This window comes from Hyaena hyaena, unplaced genomic scaffold, assembly GCF_003009895.1.
Source record: "Hyaena hyaena isolate Hyena2069 unplaced genomic scaffold, ASM300989v1 scaffold_39, whole genome shotgun sequence".
Lineage (NCBI taxonomy): Eukaryota > Metazoa > Chordata > Mammalia > Carnivora > Hyaenidae > Hyaena > Hyaena hyaena.
In genome coordinates, this window is record NW_024080671.1 from 1137475 (window position 1) to 1164093 (window position 26619).

Here is a 26619-nt window from a genome sequence, read left to right on the forward strand (position 1 = left end):
AGTTTCTTCTCCCCAGCAGGGAGGACTGTTAACTCCCACAGGACCCAATGGTTCCTAGTTGACTCAAAGACCCAAGCACAGAAGGCAGACTTCTCCAGACAACCTAAGTCAACAGCTGGGGCCCCAAATGTAAATCACCCAGAACCAAGCATACTGTATTACCCTACCCTCCACAAGGCCATCTTCTTACTGTGTTCTGTACAAGACATGCTCGTGGAACGGGAAAGGTCCTCTGCACTAGGAGAACCCACACTATGTCTAGCAGACACCCCAGCCCCACACACCTCCCCACAGGGTGATGTGGAAACAGAACACATCTTATCAACCCTTGTCTTCTCAGTTTTTAGCAATAAATTCATGTCATAGGACACTGTACAATTTGTCCCAAACTATGGTAATTTACAGTGGAAGACCCGGACAGAACCAATAAATATGTAAACTAGGTAGTACAGTAAGTGAAGGGATGAGGAAGAATATACTTGTATTCAAGCACATGGAATCTCATAAAGGAAGGGAAAGATGTGGAACATCAATAAGACTTTTATCTATGAACAATGAGGTTTAAAAGTCTCATTTCTTTCCTTCTAGTTTTAAAAAACAGTACAGCTGTATCTCCGTGTCTGATGAAAGATGTTAAGTTGTAAGATCCTTTTTAATAGTTATGGATACATACAAATGTAGTAACATCATAAAAGCATACACGGGAATTATAAATTTTGAATCGTGGTTACTTGAGGGAGGAGAGAAGGAAACAAGATTTGGGAGGAACACACTGGAAGTTTCAATTGTATCTTTAAATTTTTACTAAATTAAAAAAAAACCGTAACAAGGCATTAACATTTGAAACATTTGAGTAGTATATACATGCTTATTCTCCTTATTCTCCGTAGGTCTGAAATATTTCACATTAAAAAATCACAAAGGATGATCCATAACCTGTGATTTCAATGTCATCAATATACTGGTGATTCCCAGTATTTATTTCCTGTCCAGAAGTCTCTCCAGGTCCATACATCCAAGTGTCCCCACATGTCCCATCAGGCAAATGCCACAGGGATCACTCACAACTGCGTACGCTCAAAACTGAAATGAGTGTCTCCACTCCACCCCACAAAACTCTCTTCTGCCTGTATTCTCAAAACTGGTGAATGGCGCCACCATGCAACACATTACCCAAAACTATAAGAAACACGACTGTTCTTTTCCTCATCTCGAAAACGTTAACAATGATGAAGTATGACACATATTTTTTAACATCTTTTTGCTTCTATCAATACTGTTACTGCCGCTGCGTTAACTCAGTCACTCATCATCTCCTCTCACCTGAACTGTTTAGTAAAACAATCTCTGATCAAACCTAAGTTTCCTTCCTCTTCTGCACCACAATTTCCCCCAGAGAAATCACTCTCTACCCTGGTGCCAGTGATCTTCTAAAAATGCAAATTTGAAGTTACTTTCTTCCCATATCTAAGTAAAACTATAACAAGAAGAGTACTAATCTTCAATGTGATCTCCATTTCAAGATGGCACCATTATGGCAAATTAAACAAGTTTTAGGTGTAGATTAGATAGCCATAGAGACAGAAGGCAGACTGGTTTCTGGCTGGGGATGGGGACGGAGTGGGGAGATAAGAAAAGAATAACAGGAAGAAGGGTTTCTTGGGAGGGCTGGGGGAGGACGATTAAATCTAGAGCTGACATGGCAATGCATACAGAATTCTATGAGCATGATAAAAACCACTTAATTGTAAACTTAAATGAGTTAATTAATAGTATATGATGTATATCTCAATAAAGCTATTTTAAAAAGCATAGCAATAAAAAGTTTAAAAAAAGTGCTATTACAGAAAGCATTACAGAAAGATATTTGTCCATTTATTACTCAATATGTGAAAAATAAAACATAATTGTGAGAAAACACTGTTGACAATTTTTCTGAAAACTTAATTTTCACTTTTATAACCCAACAGTCCTATCTAGAGGAAAAATAACCTCTCAAGGCTCCTTCAGTACCCCAGCAAGAGATTTTAGGTGAATATTCATTTTTAAATTATCTTAATTTTTCTTCTACGATGAATACAAAAAATACTTATGCTTTATAAAATTATCAGTGCCAAGACAGAATTTCCTTGACCCTGAAGCAAACCAATACTGGGCACTCATTTTTTTTTTTTTTTTAATGTTTATTTATTCTTGACACTGAGAGAGAGAGAGAGAGAGAGAGAGAGAGAGAGAGGGAGAACACACACGAGCAAGCAGGAGGGTCAGAGAAGAGAGGAAGACCAGAAGCTGAAGCAGCCTCCAGGCTCTAAGCAAGCTGTCAGCACAGAGCCCGATGCAGGGCCCGAACCCACAAACCGTGAGATCATGACCTGAGCTGAAGTCGGACACATAATCGACTGAGCCACCCAGGCACCCCAATACTGGGCACTCTTAAACCCAGATATAAACCATCCCCAACTCAAGTTTTAATAAGACTAAAAAATGGTCATATGATGAATATATACAGAGTTCATTTGTATTAGCACTTGGCTTTTATTACACTTACACACACACGCGCGCACTTTTTTTTAAGTTTGTTTACCTGAAAGAATGGGGTATTCCAAGCCTGGATGATTTCAGTCACATTTAAATGATAAAGATAATAATTACTAATAATATTCATCAACACAGGTAAAGAGCAAACCATAGTGCTGTTGAAAATAGCTGTAAAAATATAGTCCTACAATTAAAAAAAAAAGTGTTATGATATACTTTATATAAGGAAATCTATTGCTACTATGTACTAAGCTTTTCTCACAGACTAATACTCACTAACTAAAAGTTGATTCAACAAATTATAGACAGAGAGACAAAGATAACCTGGTTTGGAATCTATAAATACTTTGACATTTTATAATTTTTTTTAACGTTTATTTATTTTTATGAGAGAGTCAGGGATACAGCATCAGTGAGGTAGGGGTGGAGAGAAGAGACACAGAATCTGAAGCAGGTTCCAGGCTCTGAGCTGTCAGCACACAGCCGATGTGGGACTTGAACTCACAGACCGTGAGATCATGACCTGAGCCAAAGTCGGATGCTCAACTGACTGAGCCACCCAGGCGTCCCAATATTTTGACATTTTAAACAAATTAAATTATTTGTAGTTTTATAAACTGGTCATCCAGCAAGTCATAAGATACATTATAAAAACAACTAGGTATTTCCAAAAGTAAATTCTAATTTCTAACTAATGAGGTCAAGCCAGCAAATTATTAGTTTCAGAGAAAACATTTTAATATTTTATAACTTTCAAATAGGTGTTCATTCACATACGTTATTCTTACCTCTTCTGAATACATCACATTTAAAGCTGCACTATGGGGAGCAGCAGACACATAGTCACTGTCATTAAACATGGTCACCATTATGTTCTGGTTTGTGAAAAAGCTAATAACATCGCTGATATCAGAGTCTAGTATTAGAAAATAACAAAGAATCAGTTTAAATGCGAAACAGATGTAGACTTTTAATAACACTGAAAAGAGCTTTTTTAAAAAAAAATTATATATTTATATATATATAAATCTTCATTAGATAAAGCATGATTAAGAACAATGGCTCTGGAGCCAGTCAGCCTGGACTCAAATCCAAGTCAATATAGACACAAGCCTTAAAAACAGATCCTGGTACACAGCAACTGCACAAATTTTAGCTGCTGCAGCTGCTACTATTACATTGAAAGTTTATCTATAATACATGAAACTTGATTAAATTGTGAAAATAAAAATCTATCTGGCAATTTTATTTTTTTTTAAATGTTTTTATTTATTTCTGAGAGAGAGAGAGAGACAGCATGAGAGGGGAGGGTCAGAGAGGGAGGGAGACACAGAATCTGAAGCAGGCTCCAGGCTCTGAGCTAGCTGTCAGCACAGAGCCGATCGTGGGGCTTGAACTTACAAACCGTGAGATCATGACCTGAGCCGAAGTCGGACGCTCAACCGACTGAGCCCCCCGGGCGCCCCTATCTAGCCCCTGTCTAGTAATGAGATAACGGACTAGGCTCAGGCAGGGCGTGGAGTCAGGGAACATCACTGTTTTGAGGATTTCTGTGTGTTTTGCAGAGACAAATTTTATATGTGTCAATTGCCTTCACTGTCTAAAAATATTAAAACACATAATCAGGTCTCCATCTATATTCTTTAAATTGCCTGGAGATGAGAGAAAGACTGTGAATCCTGTCTGAGGGTTAAATCTCTACTGACACGTCTGATGAACGGAAACGGTTTCATCTGCACAAAAACCAGAAAGGACAAAGGTGGCTTTGAGAGAAATCAAAACCAAACAAAGGAAAACACTATCGGTAACTGAAACAGTACGGCAGGTGGATCAGACTCAGCGCCAAACTTAAGTGTCCGAGAAAATGGTGCTCTTAGTGCTTTCGTTGGTGCGTTTTCAGATACAACCTTTACTCTCTACCTAGTGCCTGAAACGATCTCTCCTCTCCAGTCTGACCCACGGCTCTGTGCTCCTGAGAAGAGAGCTACATTATAACTGAAAGAACTGTAGCACCTGTGATACAAAAAGCTTTGCAAGGAGGATCCGATACAAGCCAATACAGACACCCAAAGGCCAGTGATTCCCAAAGGAAACATTTGGCTTTATTTCAGACCAACAAAGCCTAGGAAAATATAGGGTACATACGTATGCAACTCTAGAAATACTAAAAAATAACAAAAGGGACAAAACTTTGAAAATACTAGAATTTCTACAGATTAGTGAGAATGAACACAACGCAGACAGATTTGAGATACCTACACAATTTCCCAAACACATCAAAAATGTGTATCACTGAACAAGGCTCTTGACAGTGTTATACTTTAACAACATGAAATGTATATTAAAATCAAAACAAAAATTCTAATGAAAGAAGTGACATCACATTTTCTATTCAAGAGTAGTTTTCTGTCATTCTTCCTCCAAAAGAAAAAAGATTACATAATAAACAGAGAGCCACATTTTAAAAGTGATGATTGTAAGAGTAATTCATAATCATCCCTAACTATGATTATTGTCTTAACATGGGTCAAAGCTCTTCAGGTAACAGTGAATCAGAAATACAGGTAAATCGTTGGAAAATATTAAACCCCAAAGAGTTTGTGAGTTATAGTAATGATTATATTAGACACAACTTCCTAACATATTTCAGGGACATGAGCAAACAAAGCTGCCTTCTGTGCCACTGTCCATCTGCCACGGCTCGCTAACTCGGATTCACTCTTCAAGGACCTCGGGACTACGAACAATCCGTGCAGACGGGAGATTCTGTACGAATTGAAAAATTGTTTAAACATTTCTATTTAGATCTATAACTGCATAAAGATTAACTCTTTCTAAAGAGAGTATTTCAACTTCAGAATGATAGGAAACACGTGGTTCGAGAATGCGCTGCTACCATTAGAAAAGGAAATTTTATTCTCATAAACAGTACAAGTTAGTTTAAAAAACTGTCATCTACACTTAAACCAAAATTTTACTTCTGTAATATATTACTCAGCATCAATAATTTTTTTTAATTGGATTTCTGAGGACAGGCCATGCCTTTACCTCACATGTATTTCTAAAACCCCAGTCTCTGACTTACATCCCACCACCCCAGGCCCCAACCAACACACATTCACAGACCTTCACACTCTCTCACCAGTAGAATTTTGAAGAAGCAGAGCTGTTTTGTATTTGTGAGGTTTTTCTCCAGGTTTTAGGAAATACAGGTCTGGCGTAAGTCTGATGGGAACCACAGCATTTTTAAAAGAGCGATGCACAAAAAACATGAAAATCTGAACTGCAAAAAAAATTAAAAGCAGAAGCAACCTGAAAGGGAAAAAATAAAATAAGCACAGGGCACATTAATATATAAATCTACTGTTAAAAACTCTTCTTTCAAATGACAGTTAAAAGTACTCATGTTAAAAAAAAAAAGAAAAAGAAAAAGAAAATTTAAAAACACTTGAAAGAAATAGCCCTTGGGAGATAATTTCTCCTCTCCAAAACGATCTCATGACATACTAGATGGAAAGCCAATATTCAATGACAAAATTAAAACTTTTAAAACTAAGATCATAGCCATCTTGAAATTTTTCTAGGGTATGTAAACTTGTTCTTATAACTTTTTAAGAATGAGACATTGTGCCACATTTACATCTCTAATGTCCTGAAGAGACTATCATATTTCCTGCCCTCCATCTTAACTATTTACCCTCCATATGTTTTAGAAAACACAGGATGTGAAACTATTTTAGATACAGGGAAGGAAACAAAAATACAGTGAGACTCTGAATGGCTGATATCTTTGAAATGTTATCCATGCCACATTAACTTCCACCGTTCCTCTACAGGCAAAACAAGATATGCTCCAGTCAGTTATAAGTATCATTATTTGCTATTGATCAAGTACACAATTCTATCACCTATCCAGAATGCCCTTCTATGTGGAAGGCAGATATCCTCTGACTTATCCTGCAAAAGGCTGCTACATTATACGTGATAGGTGTCACAGCAAGTGACAAATTGAATTTGTATCCTTAAAAAAAAAACTTGGGGCGCCTGGGTAGCTCAGTCGGTTAAGCTTCTGACTTTGGCTCAGGTCATGATCTCGCAGTTTGTGGGTTCGAGCGTCACATCAGGCTCTGTGTTGACAGCTCAGAGCCTGGAGCTTGTCTTTGGATTGTGTCTCCCTCTCTCTCTGACCCTCCCCTGCTCACATTCTCTCTCGCTCTCTCACTCTCTCAAAAATAAATAAAAAACATTTAAAAACAAAAAACAAAACAATTCATCAGGCAGGAAAGTGATCACACTTACACTGATCTCACTGATTTGCTTTCGCGTTTCAAAGTAAGCAAATGAAACTTTGCTACTGTGTACACCTGCTGTTTCCAAAGGCTCCTGGTGCTCACAAGAGAAGCCTTCGCTTCAGAAAGAATAAGTAAGCTCTGCTCCATTTCATCAAAAGATTTTGAATCCACTTCTTCCTCTGGTGGCTGCTGAGTAAATACACTATAATCTATTCACCAAACAAAACCAGAAAGACAAAAAAATTATGGTATATTCCTTAAAAGGATAAAAATCTTTCTGAGGTATGCAAATTTTACAGAAGCACACATCTGGTGGTGATGCAGGACAAATGGAACTCTCATATACTTTGGAAATATTATTAAAACTGAACATGCACATAAATTATGACCCAGAAAATTCTCTACTAGGTATAAATGCAACAAAAATATGTACACAGGTCTACCAAAACACACGTACAAGAATATTCTTAGCAGGGCACCTGGGTGGCTCAGTCAGTTAAGCATCCAACTCTTGATCTCGGCTCAGGCCATGATCTTATGGTTTGTGAGTTCAAGTCCCACATCAGGCTCCACGCTGACAGTGTGAAGCCTGCCTGGGATTCTCTCTCTCTCTGCCCCTCCCCTTCCTGTATGTGGTATGCACATGGACTCTCTCTCGCTCTCTCTCAAAATAAATAAACTTAAAAAAAAAAAGAGAGAGAATATTCTTAGCTAGTGACCTATCCAGTCAGTCATAAACTGGGAAAAACCCAACATCTATCATGGCAAAATGAATATATAAGTTGTGAAATACTCATGTAATAGCATAGTCTAAAACTATGAAACTGGGGCACCTGGGTGGCTCAGTCAGTTAAGCATCTGACTTCGGCTCAGGTCATGGTCTCAGAGTCCGTGGGTTCGAGCCCTGCGTCAGGTTCTGTGCTGACAGCTGAGAGCCTGGAGCCTGCTTCAGATTCTGTGTCTCCCTCTCTCTCTGCCCCTCGCCCCCTCGCTCTCTGTTTCTGTCTCTCAAAATAAAATAAAGACATAAAAAAATTTTTTTAATAAATTAAAAAAAACTATGAAACTGAATAAACTACTATACGACTACAGTAGTTTAAACTTCACAAACATAATTTAGGTAAAAGAAGTCAGACACAAAAGAGACATACTATATAACTGATCCCATAGACCAAACACAGACAAAAATAATCAATGAGGATAGGAAAAAGGGTATGTATAAAATAAGTGATGCAATTTTTAAAAAACAGAAAAAAAGGAAGACATGAAAATTGGTTTCAGTATTATGAGAACCACAAGGAAGGACTTATTTGATTTATGTTAAATACAAAAATGAGTAAAAACATTCCACCTTAAGAGTAGAAGGGAATAATCCACAAACTAATTTTGAACCGAGCAAGCCTGGTTATCCTGGGACCTTAGCAACTCACCAGTTTAGATGAAAGACTTAGTAAGATAAACCAGTTTAACCCCTCTCTTCCACTGATACAATGGACTAAATCAAACTACAAAAGGGGACTAAAATACTATATATCACAATTATGGTATTCAGTGAGCACCAATTTACCTTTTGTAGAATTTGATATATATAATTTTTTTTTAATGTTTATTTACTTTTCTGAGAGAGAGCACACAAGCAGGGGAGGAAGAGAGAGGGAGAGCAGGGGTGGGGGAGAGGGAGGGGTGGAAGGGGAGAGAGAGAGAGATTGATTCAGGATCCGAAGCAGGCTCCAGGCTCTGAGATGTCAGCAGAGTCTGATGCGGGACTCAAACCCATGCACTGCAAGATCATGACCTGAGCTGAAGTCGGACGCCCAAGTGACTAAGCCCCCCAGGTGCCCCTAGAATTTGATACATATACTTTAAAAGTTTATTTATTTATTCTGGGGCACCTGGGTGGCTATGTTGGTTGAGCATCTGACTTTGGCTCAGGTCATTATCTCACAGTTCGTGGTTTCCAGCCCTGTGTCAGGCTCTGTGCTGACAGCTTAGCCTGGAGCCTGCTTTACATTCTGTGTCTCCCTCTCTCTCTGCCACTCCCCTGCTTGTGCTCTCTCTTTCTCTCAAATATAAATAAACATTTAAAAACAAAAATAGGGGCCCCTGGGTGGCTCTGCCAGTTAAGCATCCGACTCTTAGTTTCCGCTCAGGACATGATCTCACGATTAGTGAGTGTGGGCCCCACAGTGCTGTCAGTGTGGAGCCTTCTTGGGAATTCTCTCTTTCCTTCTCTCGCTGGCCCTCCTCCCCTGCCTGTACTCTCTCTGTCTCTCTATCTCTCAAAATTAGTAAATAAACTTTAAAAATGAAAGTAAATAAATAAATGTTTATTTGTTTTGAGAGAGACCTAGTACAAGTTGGGGAGGGGCAGAGAGAGGGAGAAAGAGAGAATTCCAAGCAGGATCCACACTACCAGCACAGAGCCTGTTATAGAAGCTCGAACCCACAAAACCACAAGATCATGACCTGAACCTAAACCAATAGTTGGACACTTAACTGAATGAACCACCCAGGCACCCCCAGAATTTGGCATTTTTAGCCTCTGAAAAATATACCCATTAAAACTGGCAAAACTGAATGAAAGTCAATTTTAGAAGTAAATTTCTTCTGCATGGTGGACTTAAAGGTGCTATAGAATAATGCCAATAACAGCTACATAGCGCACAGCCTTCTCATCTTTATTCCCATGACCCAAACATTCCTACAGACCACCTCCTGTACCTCAAAGTATTTAGCACCATAGGTATAAGCATCTTCTCCATCTAATTCTCATATATCATCCAAGGTATTACAAACATACTCACTCGATGCATTCTATATTCTGATCACTAACTTCTTGTATTTCTTATACTCCCACAATACCTTTCTCTCTACTCAATTTCACCAGACTGGATACATGCCCAAATTGGAGACCTTGTTCTTTCTCTAACTACGTAAGATCTAAATCTTTTACATGAACTTTTTCTCTCTGACTACAATCTGATATCATGTCCCCATCATACACGTGCCTTTTCTCCTTTCTCCATGTTTCCTTCAACCTCCTGACCCACCACCACCACCATTTTCAATTCTAAGAAAGTTTCCTCAGCTCACATCCTCACCTTAAACTGCAAAGAGCCGGCTTTGACTTTTACCCCCACTGAAATGGCTACAGTCAAGGTCACCACTGGCTTCCTTACTATCAAATCCTTCACTATCTTCTCTGTTACCAAAACTATCGTTTCTATTCTCATCTTATTCTTTAAAGTAATCAGCAAATAAGTGATCACTTCCTCTTCCTAAAACACCATTTTTGTCTGGGCTTTTACATCACTTTTGTGAAGAGAGAAAGAGCAATGACAGATCCTTCTTAGTCAGCCCTCTCTGGTCCTTCACTGCCCAACCTCGGGCCCACCCCCCTCCACTTTCTATCTGCACTCTCTCCCAGAGTGATTTCATCCAAATCTATGGCACCATCAATTTCTAACTGCAGAATTTAAATCTTCAGCCCTAACACCTTCACTCAGCTCCAATTTTAGTATATGTGCTGCCGAAGCAAGCACACCTTCACTCAGCTCCAAATGTGTTAATCCAACTGCCCACTATACACCACCACCTGGATGTCTAATAAGCATCTCAAACAATATAACCAAAATCCAGGCCTAAATCCCTCCTCCCCCCCAAAGTCGCTCCTCCCCCACTCTCAGGAAACGGCAATTCCATTCCCAGGTCTCAAGCAAAAAGCTTAGGAATTATTCTTGCTTCCTCCCTTTCCCCAACCCTGACACTTACTCCATCAGCAAGGCATCACCAACACCATAAATACAGCCCAAGTCTATTCACGGTTCCCTATTTTTATGACCATCCTACTTCAACTGAGACAACAGTTTCCAAACTGGTCCTCCTGCTTCCATACTTGCTTTATAATCCACTCATTTAAAAATTAAAATGCTTTTTTAAACATGCAAACCAGATGTTACTCCTTTGCTTTAAACTCTCGATAGCTTCACCCTGTAATAAGGAAACAAACCAATTTCTTTTCCAGATATTCAAAGACTAAACGTGATCTGGCCCTCCCCTACAATCTGCTTGGCTCTCTAAACTCCATCCACATGGCCTTTTTGCTGTCATCAAAATCATCTAAATCATTCCTTAATTAACAGTTGTGGCAGAAGTCCCCTCTACCTGGAAAGCTCTGCAATAATTCTTGGGTTTTTCTCACCATCCAAGTTATCAGCTCAACACAGTCCTCCCTGAAGATAAGAACTAACTTATCTGCCTCCCAAGACCACCCAATTATTTCCTTCATAACTCCTATTACTATCAGTAAATATCTCACTTATTTATTTACCTTATTCTTCTACCCTTTCTTCCCCTAAATGCATATTTCACATGTGTATATAATTATTTGTCTTGTTCACAATCTGCCTGGTTCACTGCCAAAAAGCCTTTGTTACAATTTTGTTTTTACCTGCTTGATCAATTTCTGCCTCAACTTCTAGCTTTAAGAACACATCTTCCAAAGTTGTCATGGAGACACCATAAGAAATAACGCCCAAATTTGAGTGAGTATCTAGAGCAGAAAATAAACCTAAAAGAAAAAAATAAATGAAAGAAGGTTGTGCAGTTGGGCATGTCACTATGAATTATTCTAAAATATCCTTTAAAACGAGACATGACTAAATTCACTAGCACAGGTTCTTAAACTTTCTCGTCTCAGGACTCCCTTAACATGGTTAAAAATTGCTAAGGACTCAAAAGAATGTTTATAGAGATATATCTAGTAGGTATTAATCATATTATAAATTAAACCTAAGAAATATTTCATAGACAGAATGACAGGTAGGGTACATTAACGGGGCAATATGTACTTCATTTCAGTTAATGATTTTTCCCCTGGCGGGGGGGATCACTTAAACTAACATAGAAAATTTCTGTCTAAATGAGGTAAATGTTATGGGAATTCTACACAACAATCTGCATGAGTAATATCCTTCTGATTATTAAGAGATCCTAACCGGATTAAGGAAACTGAGTTTGAGTCCCTCATTATAAAGTGGAAAAGTAATGCCACAATCAAAATATTCAAGGGTTTACCAAATTATCATGTAATTTATTATGGAATCATGAAACTGGAAAAGAACTTGAGAATACATATAAACAATCGTGTGTGTCTGTGTATAATTACATATTCCCAGGAGGCCTCTAAGCAAAGAGGGTGATCTATTTCTTGACAAAAAAGCAAATACATTTACTTACAGTTTCTTGCATGCTGTCTGTTCAAAAAAGAAACCAAAAAACAAAAAAAATGAAAAAACATCCCACGTTAGCTTGCAGTTTCTCATTTTCAAAAGCAAAGTAAAGCAGAAATGGAATATTAACTTCAGACACCTGGGAACATGTAAATATTATTACACAGAGAAGTATACAACTAAGTAAATCAAGAAAATCGGTTCCCAATGCAAGATCCTGATTCAACAACCAGGAAACTGAAAGTAATACCTGCAAATTTGTCCATGTCCTTAAAAGGCAAGCTATACACAAGTTGTTGATCATTCTGTTGTAATACCGTAGCTCCAGGTATATGTTGTTTAACTAGAGACGAAAGAGATTCTGTAGCACAGTATCGGTCTATGTACATGCTAGAAAAAAATAAAAATCATAATTTTTTAAACAATTACTCAATTAACAACCAAAAGTAAATTCTGAATGGTTTAAGTAAATTTAGTGCCATAAAAAATAGCCAAACTACTAATATTATGGCAAACCTGAAATAAATTAACAGTAGACAAAGAATACTATAGAGAATAAAGTCAATAAAGAAGAAATGATACCTTAGACGGTAGCCAATCCCCCATTTACTTTTGAGAAAAATTGAAGAACCAACACATTTCAACATTCCTTGTGATATGACAGCTTTCCTATCTGCAAACAGAGATTTACATTTCAATTTTAAGTCAGTAACAGCATTAATAATTGACATTTATATTTTATGAATTACCAAGAGACACCAATATCAGTTAGTATCATTAAGCAATCACCACAACCTTACTAAAGGTACTGGATTATCATTACCTGGTTTTCAAATGAGAACATTGAGGCAATGAGAAAATAGTTTGCTTCTGTTTCACAGAGCCGGTAAGTAACAAAGCCAGAAACTGTACACAGGCAGTTCTGACTCTGGAGTCTACTTTCCCACTACAGCTCCAAATACCTCAGACTCTTCCTAATAGCCTTACTATGGCAAGTGTGTTCACAATTTCCTTTACAATCAAATGTAAAAACAACAAAAAAGCAACAGAAACAAAATGTCACTATGTTGAGTTTTTAAACACTTTTTTTTTTTAAATATTTTTATTTATTTCTAGGGGAGAGAGAGAGACAGAGAGACACCGTGAGCAGGGGAGGGTCAGAGAGAGAGGGAGATACAGTCTCTGAAACGGGCTCCAGGCTCTGAGCTGGCAGTCAGCACAGAGCCCGACGCGGGGCCCGAACCCACGAACCGCGAGATCATGACCTAAGCGAAAGTCGGACGCTTAACCGACTAAGCCACCCAGGCGCCCCGAAACACTTTTTAAAGAACAAAAGATACTACTGAAAACATAAATCTACAGTGTAAATTGTGCTGAACACTTTGCTTCCTTCTGGGAGAGGGGGATTTTGGAATATGGGAGTTGACGGGGGGCTCTATGAACAGCACCCAGTAAAAACCTTGAGCACGGAGTCTCTAATGAGCTTTCCTAGTAGACAATACTTGATGCACGTCATTAACAACTTATTGCTAGAGAAATTAAGCATATTCTGTGTGACTTCACTGGGAAAAGATTTTTGGAAGTTTGTGTCTGGTTTCCTCCTTGTCCAATGTGCCATTTCACTTTGCTGATTTTGTTCTGTGTCCTTGAAGTCTTCTGGTAATAACTCATAAGGATAACTGTATGCTGAGTCCTGTTAGTTCTTCTACCAAATTATTGAATCTCAGAGAGTCTGCAGGACTCCCCAACACAAAAATATGTAATTTTCTAAAAGTTTAAGGGGCTCAGTCGATTGAGCGTCCGGCTTCAGCTCAGGTCATGATCTCGTGGTTTGTGGGTTCGAGCCCCGCGTCGGGCTCTGTGCTGACTGCCAGCTCGGAGCCTGGAGCCTGTTTCAGAGTCTGTGACTCTCTCTCTCTCTGACCCTCCCCTGCTCACGTTCTCTCTCTCTCAGAAATAAATAAAACATTAAAAAAAATTTTTTTAAAACACACAGCTATGAAGAACACACAGCTTCTTTACTTATTCCTCAGGATTTAGTATCTCTGTGTCCATCTCCTATTTTGGCCCCATGACCTTATGCTACAAAAATAAAGTGAAAATCTCACCAGCAAGAATGTCAGCTTCATCCATGAAATGAGTACTAAACACTGTCACTCGATTAGATTTTCTGTATTTCAGAAGATTCCAAACAATATGACGAGAACAGGGATCCATTCCAGCTGTTGGTTCATCTAGCAATAGTATCTGTGTAAAAAAGAGTAGGCGGGCACCTGGGTGGCTCAGTCGGTTAAGAGTCTGACTTCGGCTCAGGTCAGATCTCATGGTTCATGGGTTCGAGCCCCGCATCAGGCTCTGTGCTGACAGTTTGGAGCCTAGAGCCTGCTTCTGATTCTGTGTCTTCCTCTCTCTCTGCCCCTCCCCCGCTCATGCTCTGTCTCTCTCTGTCTCAAAAATAAACTATAAAAAAAAATTAAAAAAAAAAAAAGAAAAAGAGTAGGAAATGGCAGAGAATCCTCAGAAAAAGTAAAATACATAAATTTATGTGTACATTGAGAAGCTTTCCCATTTCAAATTATTATTTCCAATCAGGAGTATATTAGATCTGAGTTTTTCATTCATATATAAGTTAGCATAAATCTTTAAATTATCACAGTTTGGCAAGTGAACATTTTCCTTGTTTCAATATAAAAGACTAATATCAGCAAGATTCAAGACATAAGTGTAATAACAGTAAGAAAATAAACTAAAAACACAAAATCTTGGTGGGGGTTGGGAGAAAGATAAAGGAACCTAACACCAGAGCCCAGAGGTGTCCCCGAGCTCTACAGCAGCCAAGGGAAAAGCGGCAGGATAGTGGGGACGGGGGGCTCCTGGCTGCAGCTCGCTGAGAACACCACTGTGCAAAGCACTCTTTCAGAAAGTTCTGTTTCTACAGGACAGAGAACAGCACAGAACAAACACGTACAGAAATAAAATCAGCAGGACAGTGAAAAACTGAACAATTCCTTTGGTTTTATTCTATTTAAAAAGTTTTATTAGGAACTATTATAAACATATAGAAAACTATAAAGAATATTAGAATAATACTGTGATAGCCACCAGTGAAATTTAACCAATGTCATTTTTTTGGCCATATTTTCTACAGATTCCCTCCCTTTTTTTTTTTTAATGTTTATTCATTTTTGAGAGAGACAGATAGAGCGTGAGCAGGGAAGGGGCAGAGAGAGAGGGAGACACAGAACCAAAGCAGGCTCCAGGCTCCAAACTGTCAGCACAGAGCCCACCGTGGGGCTTGAATCCATGGACTCACTGAGATCATGACCCGAGGTGAAGTTGGATGAGAGCCCACCGCGGGGCTCGAATCCATGGACTCATTGAGATCATGACCCGAGGTGAAGTTGGATGCTTTAACCCACTGAGCCACCCAAGTGTCCCTCTATAGATCTTTAAAAAAAAATAAATAAGTAAAACATTGCATATAGTCCATCCTTTCCATTCCCCTTCCTAGAAGTAACCAATATAGTAAATACATTTTATCTTTATGATTCTAGTTTTGAAACCTTATTACTATAATTATATCTATAAAAATGTATAATATTTCATGTATGGTGACACTTTACATAGTATGTTATTATATATAAACATACAGTATATTGTATTTGTGTTTAATACATTAATATTTACTTACCTTTGGATTCCCAAGAACAGCAATTCCTAAAGACAGTTTTCTTTTCTGACCACCACTTAACTTTTTGGCTTGATTATCTTTGATAGCCTGCATGTCTAAATCTAGTAAAACTTTCTGTACCTGTAATGTGAGGACAATGTTATTTTTAAAATTATACCATTTATATAATTATCAATATTAATTTTTAAACGTCCTAATTTTAATAACAACTTTAATATTGTTATTTTAGTACAGAATTTAATTTTGACTTGTATTCATATATAATGATCCCTGGCTGAAAGGTCTGTTTTACTTTTGTGATCACCTTGGAAGTGGTGCAAAGATCAGTTTGAAGGCGTGCGTGCGTGCGTGTGTGTAGTGGAAGAAGAAAGACAGATGTGAAAGAAAAGGAAGGAAGAAAAGAAAAACCTATAAGAAGAGGCTCGTATCCTCAAATTGAGACAAGGACAGTTTATATGTGCTAAAACATTTAATTGAAATTCCATCTAATTCTTCATAACGAATTTCTGTTTACGGGCTCAGAACAGGTTTTTATTTCAATTTTCAGGCATTTCTATACCAGTTATTACAGAAGGTTATTAATTTATAAGGAATAAAGTAAAAATTTCTGTATGAATGACATACTTCTTGTATTACATTATTGGCTGGGATTCCTTTGATTGAAGCCAAAATGGATAAGTTTTCTTCTACTGTCAACACATCAAAGTGTATATCTAACTGTGGACAAATGCCAATCATTTTTCTTGCTTCAAACATTTCGTCTATTTCTGAGACTCTGTGTCCATATATAGATGCAAATCCTAAAAGCAAAATATATGTTTAAATTTATATTAACTACATTAAGTATTCAGAAGTTTATCTGCTTTAATGTATACTAATAACTTAGCTACTTGTATGTAATAAATATGTAAAGCATGAATTAAGATAAACTGCAAAGGCATAACACACTCTTGTTTCCATACTATTGGTGATCTGCTTCCATCTTATATTCCAACCTCATTTTCCTGCATTTTCAGTTGATATTATATAGTGAAAAAAGCAAGGAACCAGAGGGGCGCCTGGGTGGCTTAGTTGGTTAAGCGTCCGACTTTCACTTGGGTCATGATCTCACGGTTCGTGGGTTCGGGCCCCGCGTCGGGCTCTGGGCTGACTGCCAGCTCAGAGCCTGGAGCCTGTTTCAGTCTGTGACTCCCTCTCTCTCTGACCCTCCCCTGCTCACACTGTCTCTCTCTCTCTCCTAGAAATAAATAAATAAATAAATAAATAAATAAATAAATAAATAAATAAAAGCAAGGAACCAGAGCTTAGTGCTGAACATAAATATACTGGTGCATTATTTACACTTCTATTCCAGCAGCAATTTTCCTTCATTTCCAGGCATTAATCAATAGGGGAGAGAACCAAGAAACTAAAAATTTTCCCCAAACTAGGTATGTGGTCTTAAAGAAAGTCAATCTGAATTCCAGCTTTTCTCTTCTATAAATTAAACATTAATATATCTCACTTAATTTCAGAACTATTAAATCAATGTGATCATGCATGGAGAATTATAAGAAAAATCACAAGTTTTTATTAAATGTAAGATATCACTACTATCATCAGAAAAATTATACAATTAGGGATAAGCAACAAAATTAATCCAATTTCAAAAGTTAAACTACAGTTTAAGAAATGCAGATTCCATACATGGAAAGTCAGCCTTTATTAAAGCAGAGTATTTATTGTACTGCCACTAGATTAGGTTATTGTGGGAATACGGGGCAGCCATATTAAACTCTCACCTATAGGGCAATCCCTTATAACAATGATACATTTAAAGTATTATTACTCTTAAATTGCTTTTATATTGTATTGTGGGAGATGGTTTTGTCATTTATCAAAATTCTTTCCTTTTGAATTACTGTTGCACATTTAGAAATCTATATCTATAATCTAAAATGTCTACAGATATCTAAATCTATAATCTAAAATTAATTTCAATTAATGATTTATTCTTCCTTGAAAATGAAAAACACAAAATATGTGATAAAATAAGTACAAAATCAGATCATTTTTATTAAACATAACTGAATTGTTTTCATTTTCTATTGAAAAAAATGTGTAATCGAAAAATAGCAAAAAACCTTTATAGACACTGAGCTTGGTTCCAAATCATTTAAAAAAAAAAACCAATCAGTACATGTTTCAAGGATAAATAACTATATCGTGATACCTTAGTTAATAACACTAATAAACCGAGAACTGCTTTTTTTAAGTCAGAAAACTCTCACCATCAGAAGGCGGGCATAGTCCACAAAGAATATTCATCAAAGTACTCTTTCCTGTTCCACTGTGACCAAGTAATGCAGTAATCTGACCTTCATATATGTCAAATGACAAATCTAGTTAAGAAAAGAAGATGCAATTGTGATTTTTATTTCTGTTGAGCTATACAAAATAATGCATAATACTTGAGCAGTCTTGAAACAAATCAATGTTTAATGGCAGATTTAAAGTTATTAGCATATTTAACAGCATAATTCTTATTTACAGTCAATGGTATGAGCAAAAGAGTAATAAACATAAACTTATATTAATAGATTTCGAGAATATACAAAATATTGGGGAGGGTTTCTGTGTACCCACTTTTGGGACTTTCTAAGATAATTGAAACATAGAGACAAAGAAAAATTTGTTCCCAAGGGTATTAAAAAGCTCCCATGGTAAGCATATTAACAAAAACTTAGAAACTAGCCAACAGCATAAATAGCTAAGTAAATACTTGAGAAATTCAATTTAAATAAAAGAAAAATGAAATGAAGTATCACTGGATGCATATGTCAATGATTGAAGGAGGACAAAAGACAGGGATCTGAAAACCTAACACTGAATCACTGCAGAGCCTGACCTGATGGAGGTGATCTGCAGGCCAGAAGCAAAAATAAACCCTCTCTGGAGGAAGATCACATCATCCAGAGCATCGAATCATCTCTACAATATTCATATGCAACACACAGCACTCTTGTCAAAAACAACCAGGCAGGAAATAGCAAGAGAAGATAAAAACCCAACAGAAATGACAGGGACAGAACCAGACCTAGGGGACATGTGGATACTGGCACCATAAGAGAAAATTCTAAAACCTCCATGCTATCCTGCTCTCAAGAGAACACTGGCAAAGAACTAAAAACCATATGAAAGAACCAAGTGGCAAGACAAGAACTGGAAAAGTTAAGTGAAAAATATTTCAGCAAGATAGTTTAATCAAATTAGGCCCAACTATAGAAAATTAGTAAATGACAAGAAAAGTCAAAGGAAAATATCTAGACTAAAGCACAGAGAGAGGAAAAAAACAATAAAAATTTCAGAAAGAGCATAAAAAATAAATGGGATGAGATGAAAAGTTGTAACATGTAATAATAATAATAAACCTAAAGGATGAGAAAATAGGATAGAAGCAATACTGGAAAATACCAGAAAAGACATGGCTGAAAAATTTTTGAAACAGAAGAAAGACATCAAGCCACAGATTCAAGAAGCACTTGTAAAACCAAAGTGGAATAAATGTAAAACAAACAACACCAAGGCATGTGACAGTAAAACTGCCGAAAACCAAAACGAGACCTCTAATTTTTTTTTTTTGATGTTTATTTTTTGACAGAGAGCGAGCGAGGAGCGCAAGAGAGCGCACAAGTGAGGCAGGGGCAGAGAGAGGCGGACTGAAGATCCTAAGTGGGCTGTGCACTGACAGCAGTGAGCCCAATGTGCGCTCAAACCCGCCAATTGCGAGATCATGACCTGTGCTGAAGTCGGACACTCAATCCACCAGTGAGCCACCCAGGTGCCCCTCAAAACAGATCTTTAAAAACAGGCAGGGTAACAGTATTTATCAACAACAGAGAAATAATAAACCCAAAAGTTACCTCTGCAACCAAAACAATGGAAAAGGGAGACAACAAGTTACATTTTAAAGTGCTGAAAAATAAATTACCATCAAACTGAAATTGGATATTCAGAGAAATATCCTTTAAAACTAAAGGTGAAAAAATTATATTTGCAAACGAAAACTGAGAGAATGTAACATCAGCAGACCTGAACTAAACAGCAAAAATTATTTTTCACACACAAGGAAAATTATCCTATGGATAATCAGAAATGCAGGAAGTAACAAAGATAAATGATATGGTAAATACACAAGTAAATTTAAATGGAACAGTCTTTTAAAAACAATGTTAATAACATTGACTTTGGTTTAAAATATATGTAGAACAACAGTATATAATTTGGAATAGGCATAAAGAGGTAATTAGGGATGAAAGTAAGTTCCTGGACTTCCTTTTCTTATTTTACTATTCTATAAATCTAGTAAAACCACTAACTTATAAATCAAGGATGCATGTTGTAATACCTACAGTGATATCTAAGAAAGGCATGTGTAACTAAGCCAACAGGGGGAAAATGGGAAATGGCATAATAAAAAATACTCAACTGCTTCCAGTCCAAACTTACTGGAGGCTGCAAGGCCATATGAAAGAGGTAAATTATCCCACCTACAGTCCACTAGACTGTTAGTCAATCATGTGACCAGACCACCATCCAATCCCAGATAATCCACAAACTGACTGAAGAGCCAAACCAGAGATTCCTCAGCTATAGCTAAATAACTGCCATAAGCCACTGAGCATTAGAGTGGCTAAAGCTTACTGGTTAGGGCAGAAATAATAACTGATTCCATATCAAGAAACTAGGAAGGGGCACCTAGGTGGCTCAGTCACTTAAATATCTGACTTTTAATTTTGGCTCAGATCGTCTCCTAAGATGGAGCCTTGTGTCAGGATCTGTGCTGACAGCACGGAGACTGCTTGGGATTCATTCATTCTCTCTCCCCCTTCCTCCTCTCCTGCTCATGCTCTCGGTCTCTCTCAAAATAAACATTTTTTTTTTAAAAGAGAAGCTAGGAAAAGAAAAACTAACTAAACCCAAAGAAAGCCACCATACAGAAATAACAGAATAACACAACTCAAATTAACTACAAAGCAGACACATATATGATAAAGAAAATGAACAAAGTTGATTCCTTGAAAAGATCAATAAAATTGATAAACCCACTGCAAAACAAATGAAAACAATAATTACAAATTACTAAATATATAATGAAGAGAGGGAACATCATTACAGATTCTACAGACATTTAAAAGAGATTATTATGAATAACCTGTAATAATTTGTCAATTTAAACAATCTGCTAGGTTTGACACGTGTATACAACCATAAAAGCATCATCACTATCCAGATAATGAACATATCCATCTCCACAAATGATGCTGCTTTAAAATGTCTTCCCCTGGTCTATTCCACCCCCTTCCCCCATCTCCAGGTAACCAGTGATCTGCTCTTTTTCACTACAGATTAGTTCATCCTCTTCGATTTTATACAAATGTAATCCTACACTACGTACTGTTTTATTGCTAGCTCCTTAACATAATTATTTTGAGATTCATCCATGTTGTGGCATGTATTAAGAATTCACTCCTTTTTATGCTGAATAGCATTCTAGTGTACGGATATATCGTGGACGGTTTATGCACTCACCTATTAACAGGCACCTGAGAATGTTTTCAGTTTTTGTGTGACAAGTAAGTTTACAATGAATATTCATGTATAAGTCTTAGTATAAAATTATTTTCACCTCTCCTGGCCAAATACCTACAAGTAAAATGGCTAAATCACATATTAGGTGTATATTTCACTGTTTCACAAATTATCAAGCTATTTTCCAAAGCAGCTGTGCCATTTCACATTCCCTCCGGCACTGCGTGAGCTCCAGGTCTCCACCTTCACCAACACTGGTATGATCAGCCTTTTCTGTTTTCATCATTCTACAGTGTCACGTGGTGACAGACAGTGGCTACACGTGTGGTGAGCACAGCACAGTGTACAGAAAATAATAATTTTAATCATTCCAGTAACTATGTAGTGTTATCTTGTGGTTTTTAATCCGCAGTTCTTTTGTCAGATTTATCTATAAATACATTTTTAGATAATTACAGGCTATTTTTAATTTTAATTTCTTTTTTTAATATAAAATGGACTTTTTAAAAGTTTATTTTTGAGAGAGAGTACACAAGCAGGGGAGGGAGAGAGAGAGAGAATCCCACCCTGTCAGCATGTAACTTTATACAGGGCTCAAACTCACAAACTGTGAGATCATGATCTGAGTCAAAATCAAGAGTCCAGTGCTTAACTGACTAAGCCACTTAGGTGCCCCATTAATTTTAATTTCTAATTATCTGTTAGCAGTATGTAGAAACACAACTGGTTTTCCCATATTTATCTTATCTTCTGTCCCCTTACTAAATTCACTTTTTAGTTCCACTAACATTTTTGTAGGTCGAATCAGATTTTTTAAATTTATACTCCTATCAACTACAAACAAATAGCTTCACTGCTTCCTTTCCAATCTGGATGCCCTCAACAAGACTGGGGATCCAGCTGAAGGCCTGCTGAGCAAAAACAGTTCTCCCTGAGAAGGAGGGACTCTGCCCCAAGACCGTAGCACAGAGGTCCTGAGTTCCCAGCCTGACAGCCTGCCCTGTGCATTTTGGACGAAGCCTACAACTGCAATTCGTACCTGAGTTTCCCGGCTGCCATACTGCCCTACACATTTCAGACTTGCCAGGCCCCATAATCATGTGGACCAATTTCTTAAAAATTATCTCCTTATTCCCTCCTTCTCCCACCCCTCCAGCTCACCCTATTCTCTATTAATGTGTACGTGTGTGTGCGTGCATATATATATATATATATATATATAAATACTCTATTCACTTTGAAGAATCTTTACACATTGTCAAACATTCTACAATTCTCAGAATAGTTCCCACAGCAAGGAATAATCAGAGTCAAAATGTCAGTAGTGCCAAGGTCGAGAAACCCTGTGCTAGGTGAAAAGGAAAAAAAGGGTGACTAACATGTAGACACATGCAAAATACAAGAATGAAAAAGGACAGACACTTGTTCAAATAATTGAATATTTTTCATCTTTAATAGATACTACTTTTTACTTTTACTATTTTAATGTTAATTTTATTATGAATATTAATCATGCAAATAAATGAAAGTATCCCTAAAAGAGAGAAAACTGTGGTAAAGAAGTTTCAATTTAGCGTAAACTATGAAATTGTTCTCCAATCTGTACTTTATAATCATGGACCGGATACGAGGAAAGCTACTTACTTCTCAAAGCTTCCACATTTTCACCTTTCTTTCTGTATGTCTTCTGAATACCACTGATTCTGAAAAACACCATTTTCTACTATAAGTATTTAAAACAAATTGTAAGGCTGTGTGTTTCCATATGTAGTATTTTTATCAAAGCTGTCATATTTAATAGGAATAATAATAAAGTACCTTCCTACTAAAACAATGAACTTTTTTTTTTTCTTTTTCTTTTTCTTTTTATTTCTAGGAGAGAGAGACAGCATGAGCAGGGGAGGGTCAGAGAGAGAGGGAGTCACAGACTGAAACAGGCTCCAGGCTCTGAGCTGGCAGTCAGCACAGAGCCTGACGCGGGGCCCGAACCCACGAACCGCGAGATCATGACCCAAGTGAAAGTCGGATGCTTAACCAACTAAGCCACCCAGGCGCCCCTAAAACAATGAACTTAAAAGAGGTGACAATAATCATAAAAGGTTTAAAGAAACCACAAAAGCATTCAGTACTATTCTCCACCTTAAGTGTCATTCATTCATATTCAACTTCTGAAAATAAAGCATTTGGCTCAAGCAATTTATAGATGTCTTTTCATCTTTAATACTTTTCTATTTGTAATTTATCAAATACTTGTCAAACAGTTAAGGGAGATTAAAAACCAAATGCTATATTTCACATCAGCACACATTTCAAACCATCCATAAATGTGAAGTGGTTCTCTCATTCCACTCACTTTAAATGTCTCAAATAACTTCTTAAAGAATGAATGGTTTTGTTAACCACTTTCAATTTTGCCCTTGAAAAGGCAGACCATTAACCCACTTATTACATCCTAAGCATATGACCTCTCCCTGGCTTTTATTCATTTTTCTTAATTTGAAAAACACTTATTATATTATACTTCACTTTTTCTTTCATTTTTTTCTTTTATTTCTTTTCTCTTTCTTCTTCCTGTTATTTTTTATATTTGGTTTTCACTGATCTAGAAAGGCATAGTAGTAAATTTCTTGGGTTCATTGAAATTAAACTGATACTCTGAGTCATAATACCTAAACGTCCATGAAATTAAGAGAGGACAGTATGTTATATAACTTAGACAACGCAGCCTGGGTGAAATTATAAAGTTAATTTGTATTGTTTCAATCTACATAATGGAAATGTGAAAATAGCTTAATTATATAAATACTAGGTTTCATTACTTTTAAAAATTTCCACTGAAACATAAAATTTCAAACCTAACATAACCTTACTCTAAATGGTTGCAAAGAAAATAAGAACTTAAAAGAGAAACAGTCCGTATTAATTCTGTGTTTTAAAAGTCATGAGATGTGTGCTACCTCTCTTAAGATACAATACTTACATACATTTTTTTTTAAATAGGATTTAAATGTAGCAGTATTTATATACTTCTTATACCTAAGTTGCCAAAGAATATATCATACCTTATGGCTTCTTTTCCCACAAATTCTGAAGAAACAGGCTCAACAATTTCACTAAAACTAATATTTCCATTAACATTGCCCTCTGATAACTCCTTATAATTTCTTTTGCTCTTTGACCAATAGGATGGCTTTAGAAAATATAAACATGATCTCCGTAAGCCAAATTCCCCTGAAAAATAAAAAAAATGAATTACCCTCACAAATTATTTCTAAAAATTGGATTTTAAATCATAATGGCAATATGTGAAACACATGACCTAGAGCTAAAGTTCACATAAAAAGTATTAAAAATCAGCATTGTGTGAAAAATGTTTTTACTGACAAATAATTCTAGTCTATAAACAGTATGAGATGCTCAGAGTACTTGAGAATGTGAAGGTGAATAAAGCGCATTTTCTGTCTCAAAGGAACTCCCATCGTTATGGGCGCCCATATGCAGCAAACGCCTAGATCACACTGCAGACATGAAGCATGTCGTGCATGGCGCTAATAAGAGTTCAAAAGAGGAACAGGGAATGAACAGGGAACATGTCCTGAAGACCTGAATCAGTATCACCGTATCGTGTCTTTGAAAACAGCTAGCACTTAGCACTTAGAAAAGTGGATACAACCCATGGAGAAGAACTTTTTAAAATCAGGAGAGTAACACAGCAACAGGACAGGCAAAGGAGACTTAGAAGAGACACAGTAGACGGTGATGGCTGCTCACACATTTTCTCCTCTTTCCCCCCAAAAGCCAACACTTCCCATTTTTTAAAAAAATATCCATCCTCTTCTAGACAGCCACATCTAGATCTGATCCCGACTGCGGAGAGGATCCTCACTGATCTGATCAGCATGTGGCATTCTCTGGGGACTGTTATTGCTCCGGCTGTCAGCACGTAACCAATCAGAAGCAAAGGGTTCAGGTGGGGGAAGATTGGCCCTCCCTCCTCCGTTGGACAGGAACAAAGAAGCAGAGCACAGCAGCCAGGAAGAGCAGATCCACCAGCCTCACGACACAGGGGGCAAAAGGCTTAGAGAATGTGGGTCCCTGGTGACACAGTTGAACAAATCAACCAATTCAGAGCCCATCCTATCTCTGAACTTCCTTTTAAGTACAACAATCTGTTTCCTTCTTGTATAAGCCAATGAAAACAATTTTCTATTTAGAATAACTAAAAACAATCTAACGGACTCACTGAAGCTGGGTTTAAATAGGTAAATAGGGCTATTTGGATGAATATAAAACACGGTAAGGAGGTAGAGAGTGAAAAGGAGAGATTAAATATGTAAAAGTATTGGGAAAGACATTCATACATAAAGAGTTTCAATTTAATTCACTAGGATATGCCCAGCAAGATGATTTTTGAGCAGGCAATTAATCTGATTAAAGGGAAGGGCAAAGTTTTAGACAGGCTTGAGGCGGGCAACGAGACGAGAGGCACTGCTATGGCCCTGAAGAGTTGTGCCCCACACGCCTTCTGCAGCGACGGAAATTTCCTGCATGTGTACTGTACCATATGGTAACTGACAGCCATATGTGGCTTCCTAAACAGTTGGAAGGTGACGTGTGCTACCGAGGAAATGGACTGTTCATTTATTTAATTAATTCAAATTTTAAAACCCACATTGTCTAGTAGTTACCATATATAGTGCCAGTCTGGAGCACAAAGGTAATGAGGAACTCAAAGGGGAAAGTCAAGGAGGTATTACATTATTTTAATAATTATTTTCAATCTACAGGAGTTGGCTATATAGATGCATGATGGGTAAGAAGAATGGTGGGAGTTACAAGATTACCTCATAGTTCTGTCCCTTAGAGGGTAAAACAGTGAAATACTTTAGCCAGCAAAGACTAACATAGGGACGACAGAGATAAATTCAGTTAGAAACTTAAGTTTTCAAAGCAAACTGCTCTTTTTTTTTTCTTTAAATTTTTAAATGTTTTATTTATTTCTGAGAGAGAGACAGCATGAGCAGGGGGAGGGTCAGAAAGAGAGGGAGACACAGAATCTGAAACAGGCTCCAGCCTCTGAGCTGAGCTGTCAGCACGGGGCTCAAACCCATGAAGAGTGAGATCATGACCTAAGCCGAAGTCGTATGCTTAACCAACTGAGTCACCCAGGCGCCCCAGCAAACTGCTCTTTTTAACAGAAATCTCCCTTCATTCATGAGTCATTAAGGCACAGGTATAAAATGTACTTATTTAAAATTAAATTAAGAGTTTAAACAACAAATAGGACTAGGGTGCT

At 37.3% G+C, this 26619-nt stretch overlaps 1 protein-coding gene across 3 annotated transcripts in view; it reads right to left on the bottom strand.

The window, feature by feature from the left end:
• Window positions 1–26619, bottom strand: part of ABCA5 (ATP binding cassette subfamily A member 5) — a 66535-nt gene that overhangs the window by 16842 nt on the left and 23074 nt on the right. For 2 of the 3 annotated variants that reach the window (XM_039229791.1, XM_039229788.1), the window contains 13 exons: window positions 24386–24554; window positions 22968–23026; window positions 18023–18133; window positions 16377–16552; window positions 15753–15872; window positions 14170–14308; window positions 12644–12734; window positions 12312–12451; window positions 11281–11400; window positions 6838–7039; window positions 5681–5850; window positions 3327–3454; window positions 2585–2722 (listed from right to left, as the gene is read on the bottom strand). In XM_039229791.1, the coding sequence (XP_039085722.1) occupies window positions 2585–2722; window positions 3327–3454; window positions 5681–5850; window positions 6838–7039; window positions 11281–11400; window positions 12312–12451; window positions 12644–12734; window positions 14170–14308; window positions 15753–15872; window positions 16377–16552; window positions 18023–18133; window positions 22968–23026; window positions 24386–24554 (1763 nt within the window). The remainder of the gene's footprint in view (window positions 1–2584; window positions 2723–3326; window positions 3455–5680; window positions 5851–6837; window positions 7040–11280; window positions 11401–12311; window positions 12452–12643; window positions 12735–14169; window positions 14309–15752; window positions 15873–16376; window positions 16553–18022; window positions 18134–22967; window positions 23027–24385; window positions 24555–26619) is intronic. The other variant, XM_039229790.1, reaches the window with a different exon arrangement.